Here is a 13,319-nt window from a genome sequence, read left to right as displayed (position 1 = left end):
TGAATGTAAAAGTAGTACCTGATCTCACTAATATCCAGACATAATATGAGAAGAACATCTGATTCTTCTTGTAAATTAGTTTGTTTAACATCATATGGAGAAGCTGACTGCTAATGTAAGTTGGATAGCTTTGCACTACCATGATGTCTAATTTGCCAAGATAAGGTTCATATCGGGAGAGCTTTGGCTACTCAGAAAAGGCAACAGTCTGCTGAAGGATATGTCTCCTGTGCTATTTCATAGAACTGCATTTTTCCTTTTGTTCTGAGCTCAATTGTGAAATGAGGGTGGGAGGCTGGAATTTGACTAGCTGTGTCTTCTCTTAGCTTTGATTCTGAACATAAAATAAACTATACAGCATTGGTCCATGTGAGGCTCAAAAGTATTTTGAGAGCGCTCAGACTGAATAAGAACACAGATTGCTCAGAGATTCCTGCAGTTCCTTTGGACAGCTTTCATAGATTAACAGGATCAATGAGAAGCTGTGGTCTCTGAGTGCAAGTGGAGATATAAAACCTTCCAGGTTTGATAGAATTAATCTGCTTTTAACTTCCTCATTATTGCTGTCTCAGTGTAATAGCATGAAATCTCTAGCATGAGGAATGCTGATCGTAAAGCAGAAGTGAATATATGTATAGTGAAGAAAGTGATTTCCAAAGGAAAAGAGCATCTTACCTGTTTGAAGATGCTTTCTTTGTTCTTAGTGCCATACCTTTGCCATTCTATGTTCCATATCTAATCTGTACCAAAATCTAATTTAGTAGTTCGTGGTTGTGTTCTGCTTCATTCCCATCAGGTTCACGTTGATGGAATAAAAGAAGAGTCTTGCTCTTTAAACCTTTTTGGTCCATCTTGGCAAAAGCCTATTGTAGCCAATAAACCCTGAGGGTGGGCGAAGTTCTGTCCTCTGCAGCAGATGTTTACTAAAGCTGCTTCAGTATTTAATCTCTTTGTGCATTGACCTTGTATCCATGTTGTGGGGAAAGCACCTTCAGTAATTCACATACACAAAGGTGACAGTCAACACTGACGTTTAAGCAACTCACAATAGCTGTATGTTCAGGGAAGGGGATTTTCCAGAGTTTTGATGTTTGAGAAATACCAGTACATTCAATTATTCTTGTCCTCACAGTGACCAAAGATACACTCTACCTGATTCTGACAAAAGTGATTTCATTGTACAAATGGGTTCTTGGACCAAGTTGTTTTTTTTTTTTTTTTTTTTAGGAATGTAATTAAATTCTGCTGAGTTGGACTGCATACTTTAGGTTTGGTTGTCTTGGTCTCTTGTATTGTACCTTTGCTCTCGCAATACTTGATCTCCCTGCCAGTGTTAAATGGAATTATTTCAGGTGGCATTTTATGAGTACACCCACTTGTCAGTGTGGTGCTTCTCTGCTGCCAGCAGATGGATCATAGCTATGTTCTCATGCTGAGACTGCAGACTGAAATATTTGATAACACTTTTGCTAGGCTATCTCAGTGAAATGTGGTCATTTCCTAGGTGCAAACACATATACATATATATATTTTGTATATACATAGAAAGTATTATTTTGAGCTTCAACAGAAGTCAAAAATTGATCCAGCACTTTAAGGTTGTTGCAGCATGAAGAGTGGTGTTTACAATTTTCCAGATCTTAAAATGACTGTACAAATACGCTGACAGCAGAATATATGTATGGAAAATAAAGTTAATTATCAAGTTTATAAAGCTTTGTTTCAGTGTAAGTAGACATGAATGCCATTTCTGAGAGCTTTTCCAGAGGGATTGTCAATGTGCTTGGATCTGGATATTTGTGGGGAAACAGAAGCTTTTGCTTGTAAGCTATTGCACACATTTACATCCAAATCAGTTGATTTCTGTTTTGATTTGGTCAAAGCATGGGTCCAGCATCTGCTAAAGGGCCTCCTTGTTGGAATAGCTTCCAACAGACACATAGGGAATAGATATTAAGTAAAGTTTTATCTTACTGCTAGTGTGAAGTCTGTTAATTTGATAGCATGAAATACAATGAGGTTGATTTCCTTTCAAGACTCCACAAATACAGATGCTTTAAAAGAGCTATAACAATTGCCAGGCAGAGAAATGCTTGTGGGTTAACTTATTTCTGATGTCAAAAGAAGAGCCACTCCCTCAGCAGACTCTTCATTTGGCATTGCTTAGAAGTTTGCATTGCTTAGAAGATGCCCTTGCATAATTTGTGCAGGAAGAATTAATGTGTTGCCCTGGTTCTATCAGTGCCATCTGGATCATGATAATCGAGCAGAATTAGTTCCTGAACTACCTCTGGTTCAGGTATTTAATGGTTCTTAATAAATAATTTTTGCCAGATGGTGATGCTTGGTGAAGAGTGAGTCTTACTGTACTGGACTCCTGAACTCTGGCCTGGGGAAGTTTAGCAAGTGCTCAGATTTCCAGGATGTCTTTACATGCTGCTTGGAAATTCAGTCCCTAACTGGCAGCACAAACTGCATCTCTGAACACCAGTGTTTCAAGAATGCCACCATAGAGTTGATTTTACTGTAGTCACTTTATTTTAAATACAAAAAAATCACTTCTTAGAGACTGGTATAGATCAGGAAATAATGGCAGATAAAGTTCCTTGGCTATGGATGTAGGACAAACATACCATAATGCCCCTGTTCAGTCAGTAATTTTAGTAATTATGCTTTCCATGTAGTACATTATCCCAAGGTGTCCTGTCCTGTCCTGTCCTGTCCTTCTGTGTTATAGCTCCCACCAAGCAGAGTGCAGCTGGTCTCTGTCACATCTGAGGGAGGCACACTGTTTTTCATCAGCCTTTGAGGGTGATAAACTGATGCCTTCACTCACCCCAACACTGACCCCTTAAACCTGAAAGGACTGAGCAATTCCCTGCATTTTGCTGCAGCATTATAGCTGTGACCTCTCTGAAAGGGGGAAGTACAGGTCTGAAAACTTTGGGCACTTCTGCGCCCCATCAGGAGGCACCGTGTCAAGAAAGAAGAGCTCCTCTCACTCATCCCTGTCCAAGAGACTGGGTGAGGATTCCTGGGGCCGAGAGAAGTACTGGAGTGAGGAGGAGGGAGGGAGAAATGCATTCATCTTCCCACTTTAGAAAGGAACAGCTGGAAGGGTTCAAGGGAAAATTATTTTCTGTGGCCTTTGCTCAAGACCTTGGGTGTGCTGAACAAGATCTGAAAAATGCTGCAGTCAAGATGCTTCTGGGGCTGGAGATCCTAGAAAGCATTTTGAGAGCTGCCATTTTCACTTTTCAACTCTGTTATTGCAGGCATAATCCAGAATTTTTGCTATTTATTATTTTAACAAGAACAGTGCTAACAAACTACCTCATTTTTAGCTTTTGCCTGAGAAATGCACATAAAACTATTTAAATAATAAAATTTAAAACCAAGTAAGATGCATTCCACAGGGATCACTCATAAAAGACCTTATGAAAATAGCATTTGGATACAAGAGTTTTTTTCCAATCAAAAGTGAAATCTTTTGCAGATTCTCTCCCCAGAGGAAAACTTCTAAATTTTACTAATAATGTTTTACATCAGAAGATTAAAAATGTGGATCCATGTTCCATTGTATCTCATTGGTTTCCTAACTATGAACAAAAATAAATTAACAATAATCTCCATGTGCCTGTTTTTCCTAGCAGAAAAAAATGCTGGCTTGATGCTTTAAAAAAAGTAAGAAGCCTCTGACTGACTTAACCTAGGTGCCTGGTGTTGGCAGGGGCTACTTCCCAATGCTGAGTGTGAAGATGATTCGGCCCAGGAAGCGGTCACTGTTCAGGTCGTTGATAATTCCTTTCCCATTCAGACTGCACTGGATGGGAACCAAGTAATCCTTCTGCACATCTGTAAAGTGCATAGCCACCAGAGGGGAGGTGTAGTTGACCTGGAAAGAAGGGAGATGTAAGTGTAATTTTTGAGGGAGCAGAAAAGCAGGCAGGGCTTTTATGTTCGGTAAAATAATTTCTAAATGATTCATGGTTCCAGGCATCTGTGAGTGTCTGCCTGATGCCATCAGGGTCCCTCAGCATGCTGAGCCTTTCTGTGTCTATGCTTTAGCAAGATGGGATCACTGTACATTGGTTCTTGGGGTCATTGCCAAGACTACACCAGACCATGGGACTCTTAAATGCTTTCTGCTGTCCTAAAAACCACACACACTTCCATGCACTCACTCACACCCACTCTTACACACTCACACACACAGTTACACACACACACAGATACACACTCACACACACTCACTGTTTGTCAGACACAAAAATAGAGCACTGTAATCCCAGTGCCCGTGGCCTCTGTCCTGCCTGCATCTGCCCAAAATAGCCTGAAAGCACATCTGGACCCTGTGCAGCAGCTCCTGCCCTCCCATTCCCAAGGAAGCATAGCAGAGATGCCAGACCCTTACTCACATGGGTGAACTTGCCATAGTAGGGGTAATACATGAGGTCAAACGTCCCGTTCCCAGGGTAGAAGTCCACTGACCTGAGGTGACTCTCATTGCCTTTCTGTGATCAGAAAAAAAAAAAAACCAAAACCTGAGGCACATGCACACAAATAGGATATGGGACACAAAATACAGCTCCCTTCAGAGCTTGTCTCAGAGCAAATGTCCATTGCCAGCCCCCGGCAGAGCTCAGCTGTGCTGTTTTTGCTGTGAGTCCAGTCACTGCCCTGCTTCCAGCCAGGGAAGAGTGGAGCTATGGAGGCATGGGCAGGGTTACAGTTTGCTGCCTGTTGATTCCTTACTGTGCCTTTGCTCTCTAAGGATGTGATCCAGTAGCTGCCTGGCCAGTGGGAGCCCTTCCTTCCCCCCATGCTGTTAGCTTTTAGGGTGCCCTCAGGACTGAGCATGCTGCAATGCAGATGGAGATGGACATGAGTAGTTCCTACATCTTCCCACTGAGCTCCAGGCTCTAGCTGGGACCTGGCACCCAGGCCCACAGGCTGCCCCAGGAGCTGAGCATGGTGGTGCCCATGAGGCTGCAGGAGCAACGTGGGAAGCAGGAGACTGGAGACCTCTGGCACTCCCAGCAGGCCAGCCTCCAATTGTGCCCAGACACATGGGCAGCACTGGGTCCTATGAATGTTTGGGGCTAAAATGAGGACAAATTGTGCTGAGGTCCATCAGGAGGAGACATTTGGCCTCACACCCACCATGCTGCTGAGCACTGAAAGCAGTACCTGCACTTTGCAGTCCACACTCACGGGGACCCCAGCACCAGGGCGGTAGCCTATGATCTGCAAAAACAAAAAACATCCAAGCTTGTATGAAATGCAGTGCCAAGCATGTGCTGCCTCTCTTCTCTGGGGCTTAAACCTTTCTAGGTGCCAGACACATTGCTCAAGACAGGAGCTGTGTGTCCCTGCAGCAGGGTCTGCCACCCCACACAGTGCAACCTGCCCATGCATGAGTGCCTGAAAGCAGGGACAGAGCAGAGAAGAGAGTGAGTCCAGATCCCCTGGAGTAATACACCCTATTCTCCACACAGTCCACAATCCCCTCCATGCTTATTTTCCCAGCAGTGAGCACTGGGCTACCATGCTATTATACTTAAATTAAATCAAATTAAATTCTAAAACACTCCCATTGTAAAGCGTCTGAAGTTTGGGGTGTTCCCCTGAAGCCCAGTTCCTCATGAAGAAGGCCTGGTAGAAGACCCTCCAAGCATTAAGACCTCAGCAAATCAAATGGAGCAAGTTTTATAGCAGTTTTAAAAATGTTTTCTAGAAGATATGGCAAGAATGTTTGGGGATTCTAGTTCCCTTTTTCACTGGGCCTGAGAACTAAAGGTGTTTCAGTCCCTGTGTGGTCTTCATCACTGGGATGCCCCAAAGAAAGGAATTAAAACAAGGAGCTTTCTCTGTACCCGGTTCATCTTCAGCAGGATGCAGGGCTGGCCTTTTGAGTAGCCAAACGTTGGGTCCTCAATGCCAGAGCAGTTCTGCAGCAGCGAGCGCTTGAACTGGCAGGCCTTCTTCTCCTCACTGTCATTTCCCCCTTGGATGAAGTACTGTCCTGGGACACATTCAATATTCTTCTCCTCCTGAACTTTGTCATCATAAGCTGGTGGGGACCAAGAGACTTGTTAAAATCTCCTGCGACCTGCACAGACCCAAACTCTCAGAGAATATCCATATGTCAAGGGCACTAGGAATTCTTACCTGGAAAGGCAAAGCTCCCTCCCACAGAAGTTCCCATGACCTTGTGAGCCTCCCTTTCCAGATGTGGCTCATGAGGTGCCCAGGAGGAGACTCCCGCACCGCATGCATGAGGATAAAAACAACCTCAGCATGACTCCCAGGGTGACAAAGAGCTCACCTGCTAGGAAGTGGTGCATGCTGTCCACATAGGGCTGCCACGTGTTGGGCTGGGAGACATTGAAGGCAATGGTGAACCCATTCAAGTATGGTCTGATCATCACTCCTGAAAAAGGAGACGGACCCTGATAAAGTAAATGTAGGTGGGCCAGCCATGGGCTTGGGCTGTGTGTTGCAGGGGCTGGTGCATCGTGACTGGGCTTGGCACAGGCATGAGAGAGGCAGCACCAGCTCACAAATTGACTCTCTCCTCAACCTACTGATCCCTCACCTTCATCTCACCCCTGGAGAACACCACGCACATCAAAATATCCCTGGAAACATGGGAGATATGAAGAGTCTCAGCAGGGTTGTGGGTTAGTGATGGGCTTGGGGCTGCACAGAGAGGCTGTGGGTCCCCTGTGTTCCCAGCTGGGGGGGCAGTTCCAGACAAGGAGCAGGGTAAGGGGAACACAACACAACAAACAACAGAGAAAATGCTGTGTTTGACACAGGAAAAGGATTTTCTGAACACTCTCTTGCCAGAACTCCCCCAAATAATAATGCATAAAAGCTACTCTTTATTTGCATTTTATTTTGAAGGCATGAGCTATAAAAGGCCAGCAGCTGAAATTCATTAGCATGACCTATGAGATACGCAAACTTGGCTTTTGCCTTGAGAATAATGATGACAATAAACAGTGCAATTAGAATAACAATTAGTACCATGAGGGCAAGTGCTTCTCATGGGGAAAGAGAAGATGTCGGATCCTCTGCAGAGAACCTGCAGCTCTGCCAGTGCCCTCAGGTGAGAACACCCTGTGTTAGGGAGGGCTGGGTGGCTGTAGGAGTGCACAGCTCCAGCAGGGCTTTGCCTGAGTTGCTAGCTATGACATTTTGGTAGGACACTGATGGGCAGAGGTGCCCAAGGCCAGGCTGGCTGGGGTACCTACCTGGTGGAGACACACGGTCCCGGAACCTGGGCGTGTAGGGGCTCAGTGTGAGCAACATCACATACAAGCAAAAGGCAAACATTCCTGCCAGGCACGTGTAGAAAATGAAGTAAAACAGTAAGATCAAGCCTGCAAAAGAGACAGGCATGTCACTGTTAAGGCAACCAGAGCACATCCCGTGGGATGTGTCCCACAGGGATGCACAGACGTGCTCAGCTCAGCGTCCTCTGCAGCTCTGAGTCCATGGTGGAGGTGAGAGCTTGCACACCCAGCCCTGCACACAGATTCTGGTGTTTCTGGGTCTGGGACTGTCAACTGCTCCAGGGCTGGGGTAGATGCTTTTTGGTTCTGTGTACCTTTTGCTGCATGGTCCTTCCCAGAGCTGTGTCAGGACCAGGTCTGTGTGTCCACCTGCCTCAGCTCTCTCCGACAGACAGACCCAACATGGTAACATGCAAAGGTACCCAGTAGCATCAGCCCAGCTCCTGATGGGGCTGTGGGGCGATGCTCCTGCCTGATTCCAGTCTCCTGCATGGGAAGGACCCTGGTGCTGGGACAGAGCAAGCAGCATTGCTCAGGGCTGCAGCACCACTGACTGTTTCATAGCCCAGACATTCAGGGAATGGGTTTGTTTTTCCTCTGGACCAGGCTGATGGCTGAGGATGTCTCAAGAGGCCACAGCCTATGAATAAAACCCAGAAGCTCAGAAAGCAAAGTGAAGTCCTAACCCAAATATTTCCCAGGAGAAACGTTCCGTCAGCTCAGAGGGAGCCCTGGGAACACAGATGTGCACTCCTGCCGTGCTTCTGCCAGGGCCACCGTGCTGGGAACTACTGTGGGGCTGTGTCCTGCTGAGTGCTAAGCTGGGGCAGATGGGACCATCACTGCTGCTGGTGGCAGAGAAGGGACAATGTCCAGCCCTGCCACAGTGATGCTTGATGGTGCCTCTGCCCCAGCCTGGCAGAGATGGAGCTGCTGCTGGAGCACCAAATTTATGCTTGTTGCGACATCTTACCACTACTTCTCCCATTTTCATGTTTCCTGCAGTGCAGCAGGGAGTGTTGTCACCAGCAGAGAGGGGGGTGCAGCCTTACCCAGGGGCTGGGGCTTCTGGTGATGACCTTGTGACCAGTTGTCTCCCTGCATTTGGTGAGTCTTTGTCCCCTGAGGCCTCCATTCCAGGGGACACTTTTAGAGCCAGCACAGGGGAGCAGCCTCAGGCTGGGAAAATTCCCTCCTCCCCACCCATGAGATGAGAGTGGGAAAATTCATCTCCACTCACCTCCAAATGCTCTCACTTTAAAATAATTTTTTATTTTCATAGTAGCTTCTCCTGCCCCCATGTAGAGAAATATGAGCACATGTGTGTGCACCAAGGGCACATGTGTTCATGGGCAGGGGGTTCATACAGCACAGTGATCCCAGGGGACAGGAGGATGCCGCACCTGCCCCAGTGCTGCTAGCACTGCCAGAAGTAGCCTGCCAAGGTCACATCCACACCAGACTGAGCAAATCCTCTCCCAAGGATCTTCTCAGGACCTGCAAGGGCCTCCAGAAAACCAAACCTACATCACTAAGGACTACCATCCTTTGGTCTATGCATTCCCATCCAGCAAAGAAGCAGAAAAACTGGTCTGCCTCTGTGGCCAGCAAAGGACACAGGAGCACAAATGTGAATGCCAAGGTCTGTCCCAGACTCATACTTGCAGGTTTTCAGACTCTTCTGGTACCAGTGGGCAGCTTTCTTTGTTTCTTCCAGCTATCACCACGTGCTTTACAGGAGACCCAGAGCTCTTGGCAGGGGCAAGGGAGGTCTGTGGGGCTTGTGGTTCATTGCCAGTACCAGCCAAGTGCCAAACACCAAGCAGCAGCCCCTGGAAGTTCACAGCCTTACATGGATGTACAGGTGGCTCTGGATCAGGCTGGGATTTTCACTCTGCCAAGGGAGCTGTGTGCTGGCAGAACAGAGCTGCAAAGGTGGAGGGCATCATGTGCGCTTGTGGCACCTTGATTTTGGACCAAGCCTGCATCAGTTCTCACCCCACAGGCTGCTTTTAACCACCCAGGGCACCTCAGAACCAGCAGAGCTGACACACCCCAGTCCACTGCTCTGACAACTCTGTGGGTCCTGCTGTGGGCACCCTTCACTACCTGGGAAGCTGTGGGGTGACAGTGCTGACCAGCCCATCCCTTCCCTTCCCTTTCTAGAGTCAGGGCTCATTCAGACAGGAAGGGCTGTTCTGCCCCATGGTGTGCATCCTCCACAAAAACCTGCCCCACAATCCGGGCACTCTTCCCCCACCAACCTGATGGGGACCTGGCTGTCCCAGAGGTCCCTGACTTACACAGGCAGGGGCAAGAGTGCTGGTGGCAACAGAGGTGCACAGCTGCAGCAGACTGACCTGCAGCTCCCATGCTTGCCCAGGCTCTAAACTTCTTTCTGGGACATGGTCTGAGCAGCCTGAAATCTTTGCTTTCACATTCTCCATCAGCATTAACCTCCAGACCAAGGGTAACTTTTACATGTTTTTCTGCTTGTCCTCCTCTCTCATTATTTACTGCACTAGTTAGAAACAATAACGCTAAAGAAATGAGCAGAGGTGGTCAGTCCAGGCTATCAAGGACATTCACAGGCAGGTGAACCTGTTGCAGAAGCAGAAAAGGCAACAGTCCCATAAAGTGGGGCTTGAGCAAGGACCTACCCCAGCTCTTGGCTGTTCTTCCCAAGCACGTTCTCTCCTCTGGGTTCCACAAGAATATCTTCATCTCCCCAGCCAGGTCTGCCCAGGTTTTGCTCCCCATGTCTGCCTTAGGCTCGTCCTTCTCTCTGTCAGGATTCTGGACCTTCTCCTCATGCTTATTTTCCTGGAAGAGTTGCAGAACACAACCCCCACAGGCAAGCTGAACTTCTCATTGGCCAAAAATAAATGCTAAAGCACTTAATATCTGGAAATGTTTCAAATTTCCATTTTCCCATCATCACTCTTGAGTTAAAGAGAGGCAGTTTTGGCTGTTCCAACTTAAGATCACTTAGAACCCAGCATCCATTTTTCCATTACATGTACGTCACTGCTGTCACACTGGGTACTGTCTCCTTGTGCTTGCATTTACAGAAACTCATCTTTTTCCACCTGCATGAACATGACCAAAGAAAACCTGTGATCTGGGAAGGCTGGGACTGTTCCCACACTTCTGCAACATCTCTGAGTTCAAGTGCACATTCTCCGTGCTGCCACAGATGATAGCAGGCAGCAGTATTAAAGAGATCAACCAGCTTGTTTTTCTTGGCATGTGAGCAAGTATTCAGTCTTTGAAGAAATCCCTGTGCTGTTACTTTTTAAATTACAGTGAGTTCCAGGGGAAAGCATCTCCCCAGGTTGCAAGAGTTTCTATTTTGCCTAAGGGGTGAAAACTTGTTTGTCCAGAACTCAGGAACACAAATCTCTCTGTACCTGTGCCTGGGCAAGAGTCACTTGAGACACTGTACTGTGAAGCTGTACTTAATTCCCCTTGAATCCGGGCAGGTGTCCAAAAGCAGGCTGGTGGGAGATGGTGCTGACCTTGCTTTCAGCTCGGGACAGGCACCGCCGGAGAGCTGGGGGATGCTATGATCTGGATGGGTTCATCACCTCCCCTCATTTTAATGCAAACGCTGCTGCAGGGTTCAGCCGCTCCGGACTGGGTCAGGGCCACACTCTGAACCTGCCACGGCTCCCCGGGGCTGCTGTGCCCTCCTGTCCCTGTTGTACCCTGCTGTGCCTTCTGTGCCCTCCTGTCCCTGCTGTCCCTGCTGTGCCTGCTCTGCCCTCCTGTGCCCTGCTGTGCCCTGCTCTGTCCTGCTGTGCCTGCTGTCCCTGCTGTCCCCTCCTGTCCCTCCTGTGCCCAGCTGTGCCCTCCTGTGCCATCCTGTTCCTGCTGTCCCTGTTGTGCCTGCTGTCCCTGCTCTGCCCTGCTGTCCCTGCTGTCCCTGCTGTGCCTGCTCCTGGCATGGATCCACAGCAGCAGTACTGCAGGATCACCCCTGTGTGTCTGTGCTCAGGGTCATGGAAACCTGCCGGGCACAGAGAACCTGTAGAAGCCAGGACCCACAGATAAGATATTTTCAAGCCGTGGGTTTCCCTGGGTGAGCTGGGACATGGCTGACAGCTTGGCAAAAGCCTTGCTTGGAAACTCCTTTGAACTGGGGGCAAGAAATTAAACTGTGCTCAGGCACACAAACCCTGCAAAACAGCGAGAACAGGGCGGGGGGTGGAGAGAATGCTGGCTCCAAAGCCTGAACGTGTCCCTTGGGGAGCCTGTGCAGAGCGGGGGCTGTAAGCCATCCCCATCCCACTGACTGCCCTGATGGGCTCTGAACAGGGCCCTGGTGGAGCTCTTCTGGGAGTGCTCCTGCTCAGAGCGTTGCTGCCAGAAAATGCCCACAGCTGCCTGTATGGCTGAGGCGGTGCTTGGTGCAGGTCCCACAGCCCTGGCCTTCCTGAGCCAGCTCCTGCATGGCCTGAGGTGCAGGGTACACAGGGCACACTGGGTACAGGGTGGATGAGAGCAGTGGGTTTTGGAGCCAGGAAGCAGCAGCTCCAGCACAAGTCACCAGCAGGGACATGGGACAGGAGGTTTGGGGGCTGTACCCTGCCAGGACACTTGCAAGGGAGCAAGTGACCAACGAAGAGGGGGAAGAGGAGGTGTTCTTCTTCCCACTCTCCCCATTAAATAAAAGAGCTACCAGCAGATATTTTGGAAACATTTCCTCAGACTGCCAGAGTAGGGGGGGACTGCCCAGATGAACTCCACACCAATGCTTAGTGCTGCACTGGGGAAAGCCCTTTGAATTTCATACAAACTTCTGCTGGAGGCAGCAAGAGCCCACACTCAGAAGCTGCTACAAATGCTTAAATCTGTGGGGTGGATATGGGAACAGCCTCCCCCATCATGGGACCTCACCCTGGGAACTGAATGAAGCTTTTGCAAGGAGAGAAGTTTCCAGCTCTCCTGGCTCTATGCTGTGTGGCCCTTCACTTGCTGAAGGGTCCTATCCTGCTGGCTGGGAAAGGCCACGAGGGCTCCATGGCAGCCCAGAGAACCTGAAGAAGCCCCAAGCACTTGCCATGGGTTTCTGTGGGGCAGCTGGGCAGAATGATCTCAGTACCAGGTGCCTGGCAGATGTCTCAGCTAGGGAGCTAGGTGGAATGAAGCACAGGTGATTTATCTTTGCAGCCAAGGATAGAGATGGTCTTGGAACAGTCCCTTGGACCTGGACAAGGGGCAGGAGCTGGAATAGGAGTGCAGTGGGGCAGGGAGAAGACAGAACCACAGAATGATATGTTGTGACACTGGACAGCCCTGTTGTGACAGCTTGGAAAACAAATCTGGGGTTCATCTCTGGCAAAATCATTCTGTGCTGATTGTTGTGGGTGTCCTGGAGGAGGCCAAGAGCTTTTCCCCATTCTCACCTCAGATCAGGTCAGCTTTGTGTTAGATTCCTCCTGCTGAAATCCAGGCATGCAGAGGGTCACCCTGCCCAGGGATTCCTGTCCCTTCTAGTCCCCTTCACCACCAAGCACCACTGGCCAGACCTGCCACTGCCCTTTCCCCCTTCCACACAAAGTGCTTTGCCTAAGAGACAAAGCAGCATTTCCTAAAGCAATTATAAATTTATCAGCCACAAAGCAGGTCCTTGCAGCAGCTCCCACCTCACCCTTAAAACGAGGCTATAAAAATACTCACCACCTTCTGGCTGGGGCTCCTAAGCTGACCCTCCATGCCACTGGTGCTGCTGTCCATTCTTGGATGGGAAGCACCAAAAAAAAAAAGTGAGTGTTAGCACAGCAGCACTGGCTCCTGTGTGAGTGCCGTGTCGTCCTGGCTCTCAGAGACTCACAGAGCCCCCTCCCCAAGCACTGCTCACCAGCACCTCCTAAAACAGCAGCTATGCCAAGACTGTGGGACCAAAGCTGCTTTCCCTCCCTACCGTGCAGATCTTTGCTGTTCAGGAGTGCATCAAAAAATAACTTGCTTTACTAAAGGGGGTAAGTTCAACGCAGCAGGATCCTATCTTGAGTC

The 13,319-nt window shown here is 48.7% G+C and overlaps 1 protein-coding gene across 1 annotated transcript; it reads right to left on the bottom strand.

The window, feature by feature from the left end:
- Positions 1-3,733: 3,733 nt before the first annotated feature.
- On the bottom strand, positions 3,734-13,040 carry ATP1B4 (ATPase Na+/K+ transporting family member beta 4). The gene is made up of 8 exons (XM_062503013.1): positions 12,984-13,040; positions 9,962-10,124; positions 7,260-7,388; positions 6,329-6,433; positions 5,877-6,073; positions 5,191-5,247; positions 4,419-4,514; positions 3,734-3,895 (listed from the first exon to the last, which is right to left on the bottom strand). The coding sequence occupies exons 1-8, from the start codon at positions 13,038-13,040 to the stop codon at positions 3,734-3,736; spliced, it is 966 nt and encodes a 321-aa protein (XP_062358997.1).
- Between the last annotated feature and the right edge of the window lie 279 nt (positions 13,041-13,319).

Source organism: Cinclus cinclus, chromosome 15 (genome assembly GCF_963662255.1).
Source record: "Cinclus cinclus chromosome 15, bCinCin1.1, whole genome shotgun sequence".
Taxonomy (NCBI): Eukaryota; Metazoa; Chordata; class Aves; order Passeriformes; family Cinclidae; genus Cinclus; species Cinclus cinclus.
This window is presented reverse-complemented; position numbering and strand designations above follow the sequence as displayed.